The sequence below is a fragment of the Cyprinus carpio genome, chromosome B6 (genome assembly GCF_018340385.1).
Source record: "Cyprinus carpio isolate SPL01 chromosome B6, ASM1834038v1, whole genome shotgun sequence".
In the NCBI taxonomy this organism is placed as follows: Eukaryota; Metazoa; Chordata; class Actinopteri; order Cypriniformes; family Cyprinidae; genus Cyprinus; species Cyprinus carpio.
Window position 1 is genome coordinate 26,418,589 of NC_056602.1, and position 22,422 is coordinate 26,441,010.

The 22,422-nt window shown below is 34.2% G+C and overlaps 2 protein-coding genes across 6 annotated transcripts in view; both read right to left on the reverse strand.

Moving 5' to 3' along the window:
• Positions 1–11,514, reverse strand: part of LOC109091611 (receptor-type tyrosine-protein phosphatase T-like) — a 248,226-nt gene extending 236,712 nt beyond the window's left edge. For all 5 annotated transcript variants that reach the window (XR_006155051.1, XR_006155054.1, XR_006155053.1 and 2 more), the window contains exon 1: positions 11,417–11,514. The gene's annotated coding sequence lies outside the window, so the exon portion shown is untranslated. The remainder of the gene's footprint in view (positions 1–11,416) is intronic.
• Positions 11,515–15,537: 4,023 nt separating this feature from the next.
• On the reverse strand, positions 15,538–21,815 carry LOC109100022 (histone-lysine N-methyltransferase SETD1B-A-like). The gene is made up of 3 exons (XM_019113522.2): positions 21,173–21,815; positions 19,965–20,286; positions 15,538–18,962 (listed from the first exon to the last, which is right to left on the reverse strand). The coding sequence occupies exons 1-3, from the start codon at positions 21,666–21,668 to the stop codon at positions 18,665–18,667; spliced, it is 1,116 nt and encodes a 371-aa protein (XP_018969067.1). The 5' UTR covers positions 21,669–21,815; the 3' UTR covers positions 15,538–18,664.
• Between the last annotated feature and the right edge of the window lie 607 nt (positions 21,816–22,422).

Below are 22,422 nucleotides of genomic sequence, written 5' to 3' on the forward strand. Positions count from 1 at the left end.
TTATTGATTAAACTGCATGTCTGGAATCTTTAACAACCTCCAAATGCAAATCATAAAGTTATAGATAATACCATACAATGTTTCTTCCAGTGAATTATTTTTATAGCCAAGTTACAGTATTTTACACAGTTTCTTCAGCTATGGCCACTTTTATGATTAAAATAACATTTTCATCCTTGTTATATAAAAGACACATTCAAACTTCCCTAATGCTTTTTAGATTGTTTAGATTGTCCAAAACATATTATGCTATTAAATATTTACAATAAAATGTTACTGCTTATTGCTTAACATAATTAAATCCATTAAACAAAAAAACAATTAATATTACATTTTGTTGATAGACCAATGTTTATTTTTTGAAAAATATTCTATGATTATTTCACTCTTCGACTATAATCGAAGACTAAAATAAATAACCAGAAACCATTTCAACATATTCATTGCTTGAAAATTATGCATTTACATTTTTTTAAAAATAAATTACATCCATACCTCAGTACCCTAATTTCCATCACAACAAAGAGTTTTACCAGTATATATGATTTATATGTTTAAATTAAACTAGTCCACAGGGCAGAGAGTGCCTATAGCTGAAGAAACTCTACTTAGTCCAGAATGCACATAGAGTAAACACTGTCTCCATGCATTTCTACCTATAGAAACACAAGATTATGCCCCTATTAAAATGCATCCTTGACAGTTCATTGGCCATACTGAAAAGCTTTTATGGCCACATCTTGCTTTCATATTTTTATAATATAAAGTCTGTTGTTTATTGAAGCTCCTCGGGTAATATTCATTTTCACTCTCACTGAAAATAGGCCCCACAACCTTCAAAACTCCTCCAGAACTTCATTTTAATTCTTCCTGCATGCCACGTCCTAACACTTTCGCTCCTTCATTAAATACACTAGACAGCACAACAGGAAATTGTGGTCAGTCAGATCAGATATTTGTGCACCCAGGAAGTTATTGGAGACCAGTGTCAGACTGGAGGTCGGTTTATTGGGATATTACAAGTGTGCAACTAACACATCGCTCATTGGGATCTTCAATCGCCTCTTATCATAATTACAAGACCACTGACATTGTATTCATTTTTCATACAGGTTCAATGGATAGTTCAGCCAGAAGTAAAACTCTGCCATTGTTTACACACCCTCATGTCATTCCAAACTGGAAGGACTTTTGTGAATTAAAAAAAAAAAGTCATAGAGGTTTGGAAAGACATGAGGGTGAGGAAACAATGACAGAATTTTCATTTTTGGGGTCATCTATCCATTGGGGACCAAGGGCCACTCATTTTCTTGAGTGAGTGAGCTTATAAGATTTCAAGAGTTCATAAGAACTTAAGACAAAATCACATCCAAGCTGCAACTCCCAATTCAATTAACTAAAACTAAAGTTTAACTAACTTACAATATTTTTTCACAATGTTACAGTCCATCTTCAATGGGTACTTTCACATCTCAGTGTTTGATTAAAAATTACAGATTTCATTTTTTATGGAACACATTAAAACTGCCCTTTTTTTTTTTTTTTTTTTTACACCTTTCTAGTTTCATTTAAATCTTGATTGATTCGTTTTTCCACTAATTTAAATTCTGTCATTGTTTACTGACTCTGATGCCATTCAGAATCTGTAGGACTTTCATTCTTCCACTGAACATACTATGCTTTAATTTTATGGAAAGGGACATACTCTCTTGTGTTCCAGAAAACAAGAAAGTCATACGTTTTCAGAACGACACGAGGGTGAGTAAATGATGACAGAAACACTTTTAGGTCAACTATTCCCAGAGCCTCTTGTTTAAGTAATATTCTTGAGTCAGTGAGAATACAAAGATTATAAGGGTTTGTAAACAGTTTGACATAGCGGAAAGAACTTAAACCCCAGTCATGGCTGAGCTCCAGCGTCCAGTTCAATTAACTAACTCCTCTGTTTTCAAACTAAACCAGGGATCTCCAACCCTGCTCCTGGAGAGCTAGCATCCTGCAGACTTCAGTTCCAACCTTGCTCCAACACACCTGTCTGTAATTATCAAGTAGCCCAGAACACCTTGATTAGCTGGTTCAGGTGTGTTTGATTGAGGTTGGAGCTGAAATCTGCGGGACAGTAGCTCTCCAGGTGCAGGGTTAGAGACCCCTGAGCTAAACAAACACCTTCACAAACAGTCGTAATTGTGAAATGAAGTTTAATCAAACCAACTTTAGTGTAATGAAGTTCTGTAACAACGACCACAGACTTTAATCGATTACACAGCCGTGAAACTTTGGATACCTCATCTTGTTTGCCTAGCCTTGGGATCTACACATGGACCCATTGCTCCTTCCCATGACTTCTCTTTCAATTAAAACAGCTCAAACAACGTCTCTCCCCGCGGAGCCGTTTAATGAGACGACTAATGTGTGTAATATCAGCTTCACCTCAGTGCTGGAGAAGCGCCTCTCTGGCCTTTTAATACCAACGCATTGTGTGCTCGAGAGACTTGGGACCCCCTGCTGTTTGCAAGAAGCGAGAGCTCCCAGGACAAAGACCTCTTGTGGAAATGAAGCGACTTTCCGCTGAACTCGTCTGATGTCAAGACCGCATCTCAAGGATGCAGACGATGACCTGAAGACCTCACTGTTAGTTCAAAGTGTTTAGGGGAAATGTGGTGGAGAAGGGAAGTGTAGAGTGAAACTTGAGCGAAGATGGAAGCCCATTACTCATCTAAAGAACTGCATGGATCAATTTTGATGCACTACCTTGGACATAATTTAATGATTGTGAGATCAATAGTCATAATCTTATGTGCTGAGCACATTAAGAGGCTATCATTTGGAAAAGCACCAAAGGGCCCAGACAAGGACCGGGCTTAAAGGAGTCTGAAAACACACTGGGAACTTAGATGCACAATATTCTTCGTAAGTGCACATGGTAGATAATATATTTTTGATTCAATCACGCAGTGGCTGAATATGGCAAATTACGGATGATTTGATGAGCACATCCCAAAAGGCCAAGATTAGATTTCAATTTTACAACGAAAATGGATAAATTAAATAAAAGGAGATCTATTAAGGTAATGGAAAGGAAAAAATAAAAAAAATATTAAAGGGAGAGTTCACCTAAAAATTGTAATTCTGTCATTTTTACTCACAATTATGGTTTTAAACTGTATGACTTTCTTCTGATGAATACAAAGGTGTCCAAATGACATTGGACCCCACAGATTTCATTGCATGGACCAAAAAAAAAAACTAGGAGCACCTAAATATCAAACCATGTTGCTGTCGTGTCAGGCTGCTTGGGACGCTGGAACATGAGAAACAATAATAAGAAGAAGAAAAATAATATCTACACTCTGTACCTTTAAGACAATTCTTGAATACAAATGACCACAATTACATAAAACAATAAAATAAAATTAATTAATTAAAAAAAAAAAAAAACATTTAGAACAATATATATATTGTATATAGTAGGTGGGAAAATCATTTTTTTTTTTTTTAATCTGTCATATCAAGTTAAGATGTTACTTATCATGTTTAAAGGCAACACCACATAACTTCTTTGTAGGCCAGTCTGGATTTCAGCAGTCACTGTCGTTGGGAATTAAGATTTTAACTATATGAATAATTCATGCGTTCCAGCACATTTAAAAATATTCCTCTGTGCAGTGAAAGCTTATAACAGTGGATGGGATGTTTGCTATCCTGAGTCTCTGTGTATATGCTCTCAAATTCACAAACATAATTTGTGAACTTGTGTAATTTCAGGTAAATATTTGCCAGATGATGCCAATTCTCTGAACAATGTCAAAATGATTGCCTGTCAACTATTATAACCCGCATGAATACCATTTTCTGGAAATTCATACAAATATAATAGCCTCTATTCACTTGCACTCATGGAGAATAGGACAAACAATTAAATAATCTTGGCAATCAGGCTTTAGACGTCAAACCTCATACAAAGGACCTGAGAGTTAATTTGCATTCTGAATGGAGTGTTAAATCTCACATTGTCCATGTCACAAAAAGATGTTTTTCTTCCATCACGGAAGTCAAATTTTTCCTTGACTGCATTATATAGTTAACTCATGCCTTAATGTTTTAAAATGATCGAGAATAGGGATATGCCGGTATCAAATATTCCTGTTTCTAATAATAAAAAATTCTTCAAAAAATTTAAACTTAAAAAACATTTCATAAAAATTTAGTTTTTTTTAAAAAGTGGTCATAAAACAGTATAACAGGTTAAATAACTTTTTTATTAAATACAATAAATCAATACAGAAAAATATATAAAGTTAAAAGTTTTACACAGATTAAGGTGCAAAAGAACTATAAAGACCCATAGGTGTCACTTTACAATGGGACCTCATTAGTTAACCTTAGTTAATGCATTAACATTCACAATAAGCAATAGCTACTTTTGCTACAGAAGTTATTAATCTTTGTTAAAAAATAATGGAAGTTTTGTGGCTTTTAGTCAATGCCTGCTATGCTCATCTATATGCTAGTGTACTTATAAAACTTAACCGAACTATACGCATTTATATTATAATATCATAGATTTAAGAAATGGAAGGTTTTGTCTGTATTGTACCACTACACAACCCATACAGGTTCTGAATGTATAATGGCATGTTAAAACACATATGTTTTTCATTCATCTCTCTTAAAGATCTGCATGGTGCTCCATAGCCAACGCACACAGAAGACACTGCATTTCATCCTGAGCAATACCTCGAAACCTTTAGGGAGACAAGGAGAGAGAAGTGCACAAGTGTAATATAAGAGGAGATGAAAAATAAATAGCATTTTTATATGATTTTCCACCCCTCCACATCAGTTTTATAAAAGTGGTGCAATGGGATGCTATGAGAGGCTCCTCTAGTAAAAGGTATTGGGAGTGCAGAGTAATAATTTTCTTTCTTCGGCCGCTCAACATTGATCTGTGCTAGTGAAATCATCTCAGGGCTGTTATTAAATCATCATAGCACAGCGGTAAACCACACACACAAACAGAGCTCTTATAAAACTGAGACAAACAACAATTTCTTATTATTTTACATTATTGTGCCAGTAGAAAACAAATTCACTTTTATATCTGAAGTAACATATTTAAAGGATGTAGTTTGATTACCATAATAAATAATAAAAGATTATTAATAAATTAAACAAATATATTTGTGACATACACTGATCATATAAATATTAGATTTTTCAGAACACATACTGTACTGTTCAAAGGTTTGTGGTCAGTAAGATTTTGTAATGTTTTTGAAAGAAGTCTCTTTTGCTCACCAAGGATTCATTTATTTATTCAAAAGTACTGTACAAAAACAGTCATATTCTGAAATAGTATTACAATTTAAAATAACCGTTTTTCAATGGAATATATTTTTTAATGTATTTTCAACAGCCATTTCTCAAATCTTCAGTAATATTTGTGTGGTAATCATGATACATATTTGCCAGGATTTTTTTGATGAATAGAAATCAAAAAATTTAAATAAATAAAAAAAGAAAGTAAGAACAAAAAACATAAATAGAAATATTTATTAATAAAAATTATTAATTTGTATATGCTGAATTTCAACACACATGTACATATACATGAAACAATATATATTAGATATTCTTAAATATAAATTTGTTCAACAAATTAATAATTATATAATTAAAATGTAATTAATATATAATTTGTTATGGCAAATAATTTATTTGAAAGCCAGGCTTTCATGAAAGCCCAATGTCCAAATAAAATATATTTAAAATATTATATTACCTATGTGTTGTATTAACATATAATTGTATATATAGGTGTCTCAACGTATTCGCTTCGCACACAAGACAGTCCAACGCTACATTTAGATGATACACACAAGGAGCTTTGCTAATCTAATGCTAATACCAAAGACTATGCATCCCAAATCGCCTACTTATGTACTATTCTATGATGTTTTTTTTGTATGATTAGTGTGAGTAGTGCGTTCACACTGAAAATTCCAAAAAGAAAAAGTGCTCTTTAAATACCCAGATGATGCACTTAACCAAAAAACTAAGTGTGGAATGTTGGACACTTCATGCACTCAACTGTCACAGCTTTAGAGAAGGGGGAGAGGCTATCAGACTCTGATTATGAATGACAAAATAACCTTCATGTCATGAGTCATGTCACTCGTATAGTTTTGAAAGGGAAAAATGCAACGCTCAATATGGCCGCTCAATCACAGGAAGCCCCGCCTTCTGAATGAAAGAGCCAATCGCTAATCTGTAAATTCATCACGTCACTGCAGCTGCCGTTAGAAGTCCCGGTTGCTATAGAAACATTCAAAATTCCTAGACCAGCCTCAAAAAAAAGCTCATTTTAATGCTATATCAAAAAAAAAAAATAAGCTTTTTATAACACCATTTGAACAAAAGTAACAACATTTACGACACATTTGTTTTCAGATTTCTTTGGTGATTTCAAGTGTGAAATTTAATCGTAAGCTTAGTGAACAGTTTTGGAGAATTTGATGTTTCCCCATTCAGGGAGATAGGAGTTGCACTTGCATGCCCACGAGGCTTTTCAAAGATGGCCGCCGAAATGAAATGACTTGACTTGTTGTCTTAAAAGTACTTTGCTAATACTAATCTCCTGACTGAGAAAAACACCTCTTGCTGTGACTTCTGTGCAACCATTTGCCTTTGGAAGAGATATGTTAAACTGTGACTGAAAGAAAGACGAAAAAAAATATAAAATCTCTTCTGATGGAAAAAAAAAAAAGAACGGTTCTAAGAACGGTTTGGCTCAGGGTGTTTTCAGAATGAAACTTGAGAGAGATGGATTTGGAGATGAAAGGTGAATACCAAGATGCAGCATTTTGTAACTGAGAAAACATTTTGCTACGGAAGCAATCACAACGAAGATTTATAAGATTTACTTCTTCTGTGATCTTTACCATTGTCAATAATAGGGCGCATAAATGGCAACCCTGATTCGGTATTTCATCATTTCGAGGGGTCAGACAAGTATAGTCCAGCAGAAAAGACACTGCAGGGCTTTTGGAGCCGACAGAAACCTAGCCTTGAAAATCCGCCTCTTAGTCCTCGCTCCCTGTGAAAAGTCTCTTCATCATTAAATAAGAGCCAATGACACACACATGGCCAGTCACCTCCGTGGCTAAGCAGATAATGGATTAACCGATTATCCCATCTGAGCTGTGCTGTCGCGGCTTAGACGACTTCACAGTTCGTCAGCATCCAGGCAGGTCAAGGCATCATAAAGGACAGATTATGATAAATGACAAAACACTGGCGCTGACTAGGTAGCTTTAGATAAAGATTAGGGCAGTCGATAGTCTTAAACAATTAATTGGGAGTAATCTGTAGAATTAAGTTTGCCACATGTTTCCTTTTGAAATTAAGTGCCCTTGATTTTAATGCATTCAAGTCAACATGAAATCATAAAGGTCCGTTTACTTGTTCTTTCTCTTATTGTGCACATTTTGAAGTGCTACAGGAATAATAATATTTGTGTGGCCTCATCCTGGTTCCCTCCACAAAAACCCAATAGGATTTTTCCATTGGCTTTTGGATTAACGCTGAAAATAAGCTCTGTGATGAACAATTGCATGACTTAAACTCTGCCATTACCAAGCTTCGGACAAATCTTTAAGTCTTTATTAAAATATATAACTAGTGAGATTTTAGATGTCAACATGATGACGTTTACCTATGTCCACAACCTCTTTAGTCCCATTTAAACACTTGTTAGAAACCGCCTTTTTCAAGACAAGTAAAAGCTTACAAAAAATAAAAAATAAATAAATAAAAAGGGGACATTAGTGATGTATTTTATGTCAAAATATATTAAGCTTGAACTGTTCACCACAGACGTCATTTCAGACATTAAACCAAAAACCCAATCAAAAAAAAAAAAAAAAAAAAAAGAACAGTTCAGGACGATGAAACCAGAAACTGAAATACCAGCTCTTTTCTGGGTTTTAGTAAAAAAAGTATCATCCTGAAGCACTCTATTCTATACTGTCCATTCCTGCAGCTTGAAAAGTAGAGCGTGACGCTTGCAACACGGGGATGGGTTCGACTCCCGGGGAATGCATGCACTTGATACAATGCCTGCTTTGAATGCAATGCAAGTAGCTTTGGATGAAAGCATCTGTCATAAATGTAAAACGTAATTATTCAACGACAACTTTGTCTTTGCAACCTTTATCAAATTTAAAAATTGGCGAATAGTTAATGTAGCAGTTTGTTAGATTACTATTTAAACAATAAAATCTGAAGAAGAAGCAGTTTTACTGGGATACATCATATAAGCGATGCGAGCAGCAACCATACGATGGGAAGAAATCCACAGTTGTGAACTTGTACAACTTGAATTGCACCATGCATGCCCAGCCTAAATCCGCAAATGACTTTTAAATTTGCATTTAAAAAGGCTTTCCTCCATCATTAACTGATAAGCAAAAGTCTTACGGCAATAAACAAGCCCACAGCACTGTTCTGAACACAAACACCTGTGTTGGTCTTCTTATTATGACAAGTTCTTAGGAAACACACAGAACAGCCATTTTAAAAGTCAAATAAGATAAAATTTAAAATGTAAGATTAAATGTAAAGAAAGCACTAAAAAAAAAAAAAAAAAAAACAGAGGTTTTTAATCTTTTAGATGCCAAAGACCCCCAAATATGATCATCCTTGTATGAATGACCCACATCCTGAAAGTTAAACGGAATTAATATGATTAATATGCCATGTGTAATGGAAAATTTTTAATTTCTGAAACAAACATTTTTGGTCAGTTTACTACTGTAATATTAGATGAAGTTTTATTTAAAATGTTTAGTTATTTTAATTTATTTAAATCACAAATATTTATTTATAAATATGTATTTTTATTCACATTTAAATAATATGTATTTTTTATATTTATTTAAATTTAAATATAACAAGTAAATAAAAAAATGCAATATAATGTATTTATTTATTAATTTATTATTTTTTAATTTATTTAATTTATTTGATTTTTTTTTATCAAATATTTAAAATTGAAAGTTAAAATGTATTTTATTTTATTGTACACAGACCCTCAAGTCAATTTGAATAGCCTTAACATAAATTACATTTATTTAATTCATCTCACTTTAGCAGCTCAAATGTATACAAATAGACACAGTACAACATTTGAAATAGTTAAAGCGAGAACAAACTAGCTATATATCACCCTTCTAGTGTTCATAGCAGTGAGGCTGTCGCGCCACATGATTTCTGCCAGTGCCAGCCCCCTAGGGAAGAACCTTAACATGGGCTTGCTCTCTATTCATCCCGCTTGCTACCCCCTGGCGGTACAGAGACAACTGGGCATGTTAAAGCCAGAACGAGCAAACAGAACATTATCTCGGATCCCCGGATCACAGCCGAGCACAAAAGCCTCAGGAGCAGCAGGGAGGAGATGGCAGTCTGTGGCCAGGAGGCAGGAGCGGGCCGTCACTCACTGCTGCTTCCAAGCACCATATGCTAATGCTTTATGGCCTATCTCTGCATGATTCTGTCTCTGCTAAAGCTGTATGTAGTTTAGCATTATAACAGTTCAGATTTCTTATGCCTTGTTTCATATTTCACTTCTAGCTTGTTCGTTGGTAGCGATGAAATCAGTGGTTCACATTTTCATAAGTGAAAAAAATGGCTCATCCATCATAAAATCAACGGCATCAGTATTGTTGACAAATGTTGGCACTTAGTAATGTTGAATAATGAAAAATGTTCACATTATTTATTCATTTTGCACATGCTTTTGTTCAAAGTGACTTAAAAATTAGGGAAAAAACACAAGCAATTAAACATAAATGAGCCAAAAGTGTTAAAAAGGGTTATTGTGGGATTTTGTGTCTTTCAGACTGCTATCCAAAAAACTCACATAATAAATAATAATAAACTAACATAAAGAAATTTTAATGGAAATTATTTTTATTTTCAATGTTTTTTTGCATATAAATATATATATATGTGTGTGTGTCTATATATATATCATATATATATAATATATATATATGTTTGTTGTGAAAATGCATATAATAAATTTTATGGTTATTTTATTAACATTAACATTCAGTTAATTTTCGTATACTTAAATTCTAGCAAGATTAATCATGACTGATTAATTGAATCTATTTCTAATCTATTTTGCAGTTGAACACACCCTTAATATTTATGCATGATGTGCACCCATGGTTAAGCTTTCATTATTTACCTGTTTTTCTCTCTGACACCTAGACCTCGTCAGTGAACTTGAAGAAACTTATTTTTGCACAGGCTCTGCGGTATAGTCCTGACATCTCGGGAATTGCTCAGTCAAGTAAAACTAAATATATTGACAAACGAGAACAGAACTTCCTCCTCCTCAGGACAGGATAAAAATCTCTATCTCTTTCAACGGAATGAAACACACATTCCATTTTAACCGAAATGAAGCTTCTTTCCATCATAAGATGCAGTGCATTTGCAAACAGTCCTGGCTAGAGGCGTATATGAGCGAAAGACAATATCAGTCCTGGGGATTCATGCATAAAACTTTGCATATAGATTTCACTAAAATGTCTGTGTTCACAAAAAAAGTTGTTTAGGGTTTTTTTTGTTTTTTTTTTTTTTTTTTTGAGCTGCTCTCCTGAGTACAAATTCACTCCAGTGGAACTGCTAGTCCAATATGATTCACCCTTTCTCCCAAATTATGAGAGGATGGCCTAATGTATATTTCATAGTGTCCTTGTAAAATGCAAGATCAATAACACAGACAGTTTCATTCCTTTTCTTATTGCTCTCATAAGTTAGAATAGTATTTCCCAATCCCAACTAATTTAAGGGCTAAAAACAAAAGATATTGCTCTTCAATATTTTTAGAATAAAACTGATACTAAGAATACTGGATATTTGTTTCAGATATCCCGTTCTTTTGGGTTGTGCAATATAGTGCAATAAAATTACTTTTTTACTGTAGGCACCTGATTCATTACCCACAATATTTAGTTACTGACATGAAATGCACAAGGCAAGTAAGGTACTCCTAAAGATGTAATGTCATATATATAAACAAAATAAATAAATACAAATAAAGTAATAATAATAATTTTAAAAACACTACATTACAATATGACTCAATTTATTATACCTGTTAATAATCTGCAATCCAACCATGATAAGTATGTAATTTACAACATTCAAATATACAAATTCATATAAAACTATAACCTCTCAATGCAGCAAACTCCCAATCAGAATCAAACATTCCAGAGAGCTGTATCAGAATGGTCCACAATCACATGCCAAGATGAAAAAATATCAAATCAAATATGCAAATCCTGAAAACAATCCAAAGCATCACAATCAACCAAGAGCAGCAGACAAAGATCCAACTTACCAGCAGAATTCTGAAAATTGCAACAAAGCTGGCACAACTCACAATGTTTGATCATAACTACAAACAAATGACAGACAAAAATAAATACACACATGTGATCAAAGGTGGCCTGGAAACCAGTCAGCTTTCTGGAGAAGGACCTCTGGTGGTGGGAAGGTGGAATAACTTCAGCAATAAAGCCAAAAGTAAATCTTTTTAATAGACCCTGAAAGCATCTCAGTTGATAACAATATGACAAATTGGTCAAAAACAATTGCTTTATGCAGACTACTGTGTAAGAGAGAGTTCAGAGAGAGTTAGACTGAAAGCTCTTACGCCATTAAAGTTATGTTGTTTTATCACACAACGTTCTGGAATAGTTGATTCTGATTGGTCAACTGTTGCCACTTATTTTCTCTATTAATGTGCTAGTTTCGTGTCTTTTATCAATCACTCTGTGCTTCATTCTCACATAATAATCTTTTTTTGGTTTGTGATACTGTAGGGGAATTTACAGTTAAACCCAAAAACCAGGTATGATGAACAAAGACCAGGAGTCAGAGATGCAATCAATTAGAGAAAAAATGTACTGAAGAAGATAGTTTGCAGTTTCATCAGCAGAAGCCAGCTTCAACACTCTCGATGGAGTTTGTGGGCCGCTCTGTGTACATGTTCAAGACACCAGCAATTCTACTCTAACAGAGGTCACTAATTATGTCAATACATAAGTAAATAAGATTCTGGTTGGTCGAAACATAGATAAACTTAAAACTCAAAGCATATCTTCCAGTGATTATTTTGGTGACAAGTAATCAGAAGGCAGACACAATAGGTCTCTCCAGAGACGTACATCGGATACCCTGGACATCAGGGTGACAGAAAATGATGGTTTCCTCCTGGGCTGTCTCTGCATCTAGCTGCAAAGACAGACACTCACACACATAGGGTGTCCTTGCATTAATATGAAGTCTCGGTGATGCAACTATGACGAATGTTTCCCTGTCTAAATAAGGCACAATGTGTCTAGGCCTGCCTGTTTAAACCTAGAATCAGAATCTAGAATCAGATTTAATCTACAGTCGATATTTTCAGTTTGGGCTTGGATAAGTTTAAAACAAACTATCTGCCATCAAATCTGAGCTTTATTTAACTAACATCATCTCAGCTTCACATGGTCTTTGCAAGAATACAAAAATGCCTTTCTTAAATTTGTCTACTTGAGATGCACCCCTATTGTCGGAAGTCTAAACATCCCACATTCAACTTTGCATGGAATCAGTGTTTTATTAATATTTTGAATTAGATTTTATTTTTTAATTAAATTTTTAGTGATTTAGTTGTGTGCTTTTTTCTTTTATTAGTTTTTCTTTCCTTTTAATAGTTTCAGTTCAGTTTTAGTTTTATTTATTTTCTATAAGTACATCAACTTAAATTTCATCCACTTAATTTCAGTTTAATTTAATTTAATTTAATATATTTTATTTCAATTAACAAAAATATTTTAATAGTTTTCATCCAAGATTTATTTAACAATATAGCTACCTTACGCACCATGTCTTCCTTAATACCAATTTGACAAAATAAATAGGCCTAAATAAATAAACAAATACATGGACTTTTCTTTGTCACATTACATCAGTAAAAATGTGAAATGTGGCCCTTAGATCTAGTCTTCATTTTGTATGAATTCATCTTAAAATGCTCCCCTCTCTTCTGCACGGAGAGTGCAATGAATTACAAATGTAAAATGAATTGGGAATCTTCCAAATGTAAATGAACTCCGAACAGGTGACAGATTCAACTGTGTGTCACGGTGCGATCGTCAAACTTGTTCTAAATACAGATGGCCTTTCTCGAGGCAAAGCTTTACCTTTACTGGTGACAGGGCTTGTCAAACCCTTCCGGCGACAGTAAGGGAGGACAGAAAAAAACAAAAATTAAACTACCCTACAAGAATAGTCCTCATTATAATGGAACGCCCCACCAAAAGTGTCACTACTCCTCGTGTTGAGGCGCAGGACACACTGGTGTGACAAGGGGGTCTTGCATTTTTTCAAAGTTGTTTACAGTCATTGTTGCTCAGCTCTCTCGGTTCGCAATGACAGTTGACTCAAGCCTGCGCATGGCATGCCGTTATATTTGGGCTCTTGAATGCCACAAAGAAATTGTGCGGATATCATCCCTATGTGTACAGTCACAAAGCCACCTAAAGCTGAAGGATAATCATAACCCGTGTGCTGCCTTTTACCGAGATCTGCAGGGAACACGGGGCGACGGATCAAGCGGCCTTCAAGTTTGCCCGTGTCCGGTTTATCCAAACAGTTAAATGGAAAGAAATTAAAAAAAAACACAGGAATACAAACCGAGAGATGGAAAGAGATCCAGAGAATGGGGTGATGATGCGTGGGTAGCCATTGATTAACCTGAAAGCAGTGACCCATGAAATGTTCCTGCAAGCTGTTAACTTAAATGAACCCCGGGCAGAATCTGTGGATCTGTGGAATGGATTCAAATAGAAAAATGTGTTTAAAATAATATCTAAAATACACAATAAAGGAGGAGGCAGGGGATGTGACTGTGAGGAGCTGAGCTGAGTTCAGTGAGCACAGATTCTGTGTGGGCCATCAACTACAACTTCAACAGGCACAATAATAGCTCTCAATTCCCTCGACTCATTAAATATTTAAGCACACAAAAGATATCAGTTCTGTTTCACAGCAGGACCCCCTTTTCTTTTTTAAGAGTTGATAAAACCAGCAGAAGTAAAAATAAAGGAAGTAGCTATAATGATTTGGTAACAATTTGTTACTGAAAATGGACTAACATAACAAACTAACAATTTTACAGCATATGTCTTCAATTTTAATGTAGGTTATAGATACAGTACCATCTATAGGCCTACTTTTATTTTTATAGGCCTACTTTTTATTTTTCTGTTTAGAAAATATGCTTAAATCTGATCAAAACTGACAGTAAAGACATATTTTTCAAATTGTACAAATCAGTCAGTTCATTTCATATAAATGCGTTTAATTATTTTCTATTCTATCTTGTATTCATCAAAGAATCATGAAAAATAAAATAAATAAATAAATGAAAAAAGATCCACAAGAAGATTAATGTTAGTATACATAATGTTAAAACAACATTAACATATATCTGTATATATATATACATATATATATATATACTACATATATACATATACATACATATGTTACGTCCCCCTCTGTGTCTAGGGGTTGACACATATGCTATTTAAGAAAAAATTGTGTCGGTGAACTTGCAAACAAAATAGTGAGAGAGAGTTGACATCCGTAATCCCAGCACATCAAACTCATGAAAACGCTTCAAGATTTTATTTACAATATAAAGTCTTTGTAATAGTGGGGCTAAAGGGTAAGGGAAAAATTAGAGATTTAACAAGAGGGATAATTCAAAAAGCAAGAAAAGACGCTTGTAGCTAGGAGGGGGTTAAGGCCAAAATAACAACAAAAAGGGGATGCTAACTGAAAACAAAAGTAATCTAACTAGCAAACAAAACATCAAAATCAACAAAGTGTAAGACTTCCTCACTGTTCCACAAAACCAGGAGAAAAGCATTAGTTGATAAAATAAAAGTGGCCACCCACCTACTTACTGCGTCTGCAGGCAGAAGAATAAACAGAAAAAGAAACACATTTTTTAGAACACACACACACACACACACACACATACACACACATATATATAGTAATGTTAATAGATACATCATATAAATATTTTGATTTTTTAAATTTTAATATTACAAAGATATTATTTAAATATTAAATGCACTAAAACTGTTATTTATTGGTCATGGTGCTGTAGAACAATATTGTAAGTGTAAGAGACAAAAATGGATTTAAAAATCCAAGTGTTTGCTAAAGATAACTATAGCAATTCACCTGATATAAGCAAGCATAAATTCACAACAACATCATTCTCAAGTAAAATGCATATGAAAACCTCAAGCATTGGATATTCCATGAGTAAGCGGTTATACTTTCAAGTGTTAAGTAATTCATGTATTTAAATTTCACAACAACATCACAAAGTGTGGGCTTCACTGTGCTGTACACCCAGAGTCTAAACTGACATTAGAGTTGTGGGCTTCACTGTGCTGTACACCCAGAGTCTACACTGACTCCAAAGCATCTGAAGAGTTGCAGTGTTTTTCATTTTGACTGCAGCACTTGGTAACAGTCATCTCTCCGAGTCTGAGGGTGACATTTCACCCAGGAGGAAAGTGTTAAGTGTAATCCAACTCAGCAAGACCCCGAGAGCAGCTGCTTCACAGAAAATCATGCCCATTATGTTTGACATTTCTCATCAGCCTCTCGCTGGAAAACCACAGGAGAACTCTTGTGAGGTTCTTATATATTTATTCCAGTTATTTATTAATTACTTTCTGCTTTCACAGGAGTGTCATTTCATAGAACATTCGGATTTACCACAAAGCCCCATGGACATTTTATGATGTGAAGCCCTGACAGATACTTTAAAGTTACAGTATGTTCTTTCTGCTGCAGACATAATGCTTCCAACAAACTTTTAACTGTCAAAGTTTAACAAACTTATTATCCATGAATGACATCTGTGGCATTTCATCGATTATCACAGACATTTTCAACTCCTCTCTCAGTTAAAGAAAATAAGTGTACAGTATATTTACAATTTATTCCTGTGAAGGGAATGCACTCATAAAAATCAAGCTTCCAAAAGGTGATTCCATTGTGATTCCCCAAAGAAACTTTCAGTAAACATTTTTTTTTGTTTTGTTTTAAGTGTGAAGAACAATTTTTAAAAATCTAAAGAACCTTTTCCTTTTGTATAATGCAAAGGTTCCATGGATGATAAAAGTTCTTCATGGAACCAAAGATGCCAATAAAGACCCTTTCGTGGGCTTAAAATGTGCAGCTTGTTTTTTTGTTTTTTAAGCGCTTATGTTAATTCTTCCACATAAAAAAATATATGTTATGTGAGCTGTAAAGTCACTTTAATTATGCCATTAGTGGTGAGACTACTTTTTTAGGCAAATAAACTACTGGTAATGCATTACCAACCAACTTTAGCTTGTTTTTACAAATTTAAGGACAAGCCAAAATGATTAGCTCCATTTCTATAGCCCAAACAGAGCATGCATTAACAACACTGAGATCATGGGATCAATTCCCAGCGATTCGCTTTAACTTGATCAAATGTGCACTTGTATCAAATGCATGCTTAATTGCAATATAAGTTACTTGGGAGATAAGCATCTGCCAAATGCATTAATTAAAATGTATATTTGTGTTTATATAATCAACAGCATGTTATAGATATAAGCTCTATAAAGCTGTAGAATTGTTTATCTGTATGCAATCCAAAACATTCTTTATAATTCTAAATCTTTCTATAAACTTTTTTCACAAAATACTGAAACATGAAAAAAATTATAAATGACAACAGTAAAGAAAGTGAAAATCCTAGCCAATTTGGCATCACACATCATTTTAAAACAAAAACACTGAACGGAAGATTGTCGGTCTGTCGTATAAATGTAATGTCTTCCTGTGAGAAGTAATAGCAGGAGGGAGACTTGGAACAAGAGAGAGATGGATGTGAAAATACAATAGAAATAGAGTGATAGTTAAAAAAAACACTGAAGGATATAAAAACATTATAGCTGGAGATTTTGGAGCTGTTTCATGGGCTATAGAATGAAAATCCTGTCATTATTTACTCACTCACGTTATTCCAAACCTGTTTGCTTGTATTTTATTTTATTTTTTTCTGTGAAACACAAATGTAGACATTTTTGAAGAATTGTTGCACAGCTGCCATACACCCAGAGTTCACAGTGACCCGTGTCTGTCAAGGTTAAAAGGGCCGTTTTGGAGTTTGACAGATGTAAGGGAACACAAAATACTCACATAAAGACTTGGGTGCTTTAAGTCTTATATGAAGCAGTTTTATGGCATTTTTGGTCTCTTTTAAAGCTTGACAGATGTTGTAAGAACTGAGTACAGAACAAATAACAGCATAACCATTTTTTTTTTTTTTTTTTGATTGAACCATTTCCCAATCTGGGGTTCACAAAGGAACTGCACAGGGTTGAGAGATAATGAAAAGCCATTATTTATTGAATTTTTTTAAATTAAAAATAAATAACTTTAGAATAAAACAAATCCAAATAAAATAATTATTTAAAATATATATTTTATTTTTGTTTACCTACATGTCATGCGACCATTAACTGACATCGGAGAACCATGAGCATGCAAATGCTTTGAAATATTAAATATAACTTAATAATAAATTTAAATCTCAAGAAAATATTTTAGTTTAAAGGGGTTTTACTAACAAAAATAGTTTGGGAATCCCTGCTTTTAAACAATTCATTAAAAAAGATTTTAGTAACACTTTAGTGCACTATTAACTAGTGCTCATAAGCATGCTTATTATTAACATATTGGCTGTTTTATACTTATAAAGCACATATTCTGCATGACCATATTCTACATCCTTAATCAATACCTTAACTACCTTAATAACTACTAATAAGCAACAAATTAGGAGTTTATTGAGGTGAAAGTCGTAGTTAATGGTTAGTCAATAATGAGAATTGAACATTAAAATAAAGTGTGACCAAGACTTTTGCTTTTGATTTAGTTTTTTGAATACTACAGTATGTATCTACCATGAAAAATCATGGTAACAGACATACTCCACATTAGGACAGTATTGTCTAGCTCATGTTAATTTCTATAATCAACATTAAAATGTATTTGCAACACATTTTACTGCTCTAATGTGCAAAACAGAACCTTAACTGGGAAAATAAAAGGTAGAGCAAGACTGTTATCCATCAGGAATTGATTGTGAAAGTGGGTGTTACATAACAAACCAACAAATCATTTATAATAAGACCAGTAACATTTAGTGGAGAAAATGGGGAGAATTTTGCAAAATAATGTCCCAAAAACAACAACTGCTAGTAATCTGCCATACAAATGTTTATAAATATTCCCATATTTAAAGAAAAACCTAGACCTACCTGTTCATTTCTCTTGGACATGTCTAAAAATATGAAGTAACCACCTTGCCATCTACTGGTTAATATATGTAATATGAACTACAAGGAATATGAGGTGCACAGACACATACACATTGATATTTCCACAGTCCAGCTGAGAACATCTACAATTGCAAAGCAAGTTTTCACAGCTTGAAAGAGCAGAACAGTTAACACTCCTCTTTAGTGCTCTGTCATGGATCCTTGGCCATCTTGTGTTTCAGATACTTGATTTTGAGTGAATAGTATTCTTCCTGAAGCTGTAATACTATTTCCTGTCTGCGTAGCACAGACATCTCCAGATCGCTCTTTCCTGCTGATTGTGTAGGTGGGGGTGAAACAGTGTCTGCTGTGTTTGATTGGCTGTCGTTTGCACGGTTAACAGGCTGAACGTCCAACACGGGTGCAATCTCAGCTGGAATAACATATTTCTCCTCTTCCTCCTGCTCCTCTTCCTCTTGTGAGATTGCACTTTCATTCTCAGTTTCATCTCTGTGAAAGGGCAAAGTTGTTAAATTAGCAAAATGGAGATTGTCAAATATATACACAGGCTGGATTCAGTTCGATTCAACAGTAGCATTCAAGTAAGAAACTGAAAAATCTAATGTAAAAAAAAAACACTGCCTAATTCATTCACTGTATGGATTAAATATACACTGATTCTTATTAAAGCTACTGAAGTTATTCACTAAAGATCAGAGAACTATTTGTCTTTTGTTTGATAAACATTAAAGACACAGGCAGCAGCAGGTATATTAGGCAGCTGTCACTTTAAGACCTAATGCACAAATCCAGTAACACTGATACACATATGATTTTCTCCCGTTTACATTCACTTAAGACTTAACTGACTGTGTTTATGTCTAAGATAGGTATTTTGACATAATTTTGTATGTATTTGATCAGTCAAGCACAATAAAAGAGAACTAATGTAATTGAAAATTGTAAATCCAAAATGCATTTCATATGTATCTTTCTTATATTGTATTGCTCAATTGTTTATATGCATCTTTGTTGTTATTTTTTAAAAACAAAGATCATTATCAAAACGTAAAATTACAAAATAAATAAATAAATAAATGACATTAACAGCAGACAGATCTGGAATGACATGAGGGTGAAAAATCTCTTCGACACATCTTTTAACATTCGAATCTGCAAAATTACACCAATTTTATTTTTTTATTTTTTTGGGCCAGAAAACATCAAAAAAGGAAAATACAAAATGTCCACAATTTTGTTCATGTTACTATTACTTATTCAAGATTATTATTATTATTATTAAACTTTTTTTTTTTTTTTTTTATTGAAATAAAACTGAAGCTTATTTTAAATATAAAATGAACCCTAATTCAAAATGTATATACTAATGTAGTTTTTTTAATGATATATACTAAAATAACCTTTGGCTACATTATCATGCCAAGTTGGACACGACTTGTTGATTAGAGTGTAACTAGGAAACAAAACGTCATCAGAGGTTTGTACTCATACCCTGGAGAGTCGTACGGTGCCATGTAGCTAGTGCTTGGAAAACTAGAGTGTCCTTGGTTGTGAAGGGCATGTCTGTGGTAAGATGGATGTGAAGGCAGAGATGGGCGGTCAATAAACTCCTTTAAGAGGTTCCCTTGAAACTCCATCATCTCCTTCCACATGGCCATAAGACTCGCTCGTTCCTCCTTCTGCTCTTCTCTGGCTTCCCTGTGCAAGCGTTCCTCATACTCCCTCTGGTTCTGCACGTGGAGAGGTTCTTGATCTCTCACAGAGGCGCTAATGGAATGTTTTTTGGCCTTCTTCCTCACAGGTTGAGCAACAACTAAAAATATGAACACAGTAGTCAGTTCTGTACATCATCATTCATGTTCAGGTAAAGTAGGGATTCGCAAATATTTTTATCACCCTTTGACTTCAAATATTTTCTTGAATTTCCCCCCTGTGATTTTAAATGAATATTTCAATCATTAAACACTGATTGTTAAATATGTCAAAACATATTTAATGGTCACATGACATGCAGGCAAACAAAATATTTACATTTTATTGTTAAAAAAAAAATACAAAAAATATTTCAACAAATTTTTGCTAAACGTTTTACTTTATTTTTAAATTGACATGCATATGAATTAATCAATAACTAGCTTTTCATCAACTCATGAAACCTTGAGTTAAATCAACAATTGTCCCATTTAAGCTACAAAGCATAAAAAACTGTGATGTCTGATTTGCAAAATTTGAATCAGATCTTTTTATTATTCAAACACACTTGAAAGGAAATTTTAAAACACTGTAATATTATCTAAAATGCTAAATTACTGATGATAACCGGACATTACCTATGGAATTAAACATGTAAATAAGGTAGTATAATAAAAAGGTAGTTGCATACTGTTAACATTAGTAACATACTATATTGTTACAAGCTACTTTAAATAAAACTGTACATACTGTGTATGCAGTAGTAAGCATAAAGCAGGTGTAGTATTTGAAACAGCCTCCCCTTGACTTGTTTGATGTAAATAAATAAAAAATGATAGCACAAATAACCAAATTAACATGCAAATTAGGTAATTTTACATCAATGTATGCACAGCTTTTGTCGTGTATAGTGCACTGTGTTTGTAGTACGCGAAATGCAGTGAAGATGCAAGTGAAGTCATGTGGCCATAAAGTAGCGCATCTTTCTATTTGACACACTAACACACCGTCTGTCATGTCATTCGTCTCCTCGTCGTGACCGACTGACACCTCGATGTCTGTGGATCTGCTCTCGTGTCTCGCGTCCTCGATGGATGTACTCTGGGGCTCTTCGAGTTTGAGGTTATTGTGAAGTGTTAAAGCGTCTGTGGAGCGGTTGCTGCCCCAGATGGACTTGCAGAGATCATAGTAATTCCAGTACACTCTGCCGTGGCTGTTGTTTTTGTGATGCTGGTGTATTTTCAGGAACTTCTGCTTGAGTGTTTTCAGTTTGGTGGTGACCTGCCGCTTGGTTCTGTGGATCCCTTGCGCGCGGAGAAGCCTTGAGATTTCAGCGTAAATAAGAGAGTCGCGAACCGTTCCGCTGATTTGTCTACTGATTTCTTCGTCCTGTCGGATGTACAGCAGCGCCCTCGTCTCGCTGTCCGTCCAGTTTCTTTCTACTGACATTTCTTCATACATTTCGCGGCGTGGAAATCCTGGGAAATCACGTAAAGAGTTCATTTACACACAGCATCAGTTGATTCTCCGCTCGCGCGTCGCGTAGGCCTGCGAGTTCATGACGAATGTACGTCATTCGTTCTGTGCTTTGTGATTGGCTCAGAGTCTCTGGCCGCGTCAGTGCGTCCGAAACTTCAGAATGTCATGAAGCGCTCATTTTTAAGTATGTAATGAATGGTACACCACCATGCACTTTATGGAAAATAATCAGAGATTTTGGACACATTTATGGTTTTATATTTGTGACCCTGGACCACGAAACCATAAGGGTCTTTTTATTTCTCTTTTTTGAAAAGTGCGATTTATATATCATCTGAAATCTGAATAAATAAGATTTTTATTGATGTATGGTTTGTTAGGATAGGACAGTATTTGTCCGAATCTGAGGGTGTAAAAAATCTGGAATCTGAGGGTGCAAAAAATCTTAAGAAAACCACCTTTAAAGTTGTTCAAATTAAATTCTTAGCAATGCATATTACTAATCAAAAATTAAGTTTTGATATATATAAAATAGGAAATTTACAAAATATCTTCATTGGAACATGATCTTTACTTAATATCCTAATGATTTTAGGCATAAAAGAAAAATCGATCATTTTTGACCCATACAATGTATTGTTGGCTATTGCTACAAATATAGCCGTCCTTCTTATGACTGGTTTTGTGTCCAGGGTCACATTTTAGTAACAAAATTAAGACCAAAGCCATTCAATAAACGTGTTGAGATGAGCTTAAGCGGTCAATAAATAAATACATA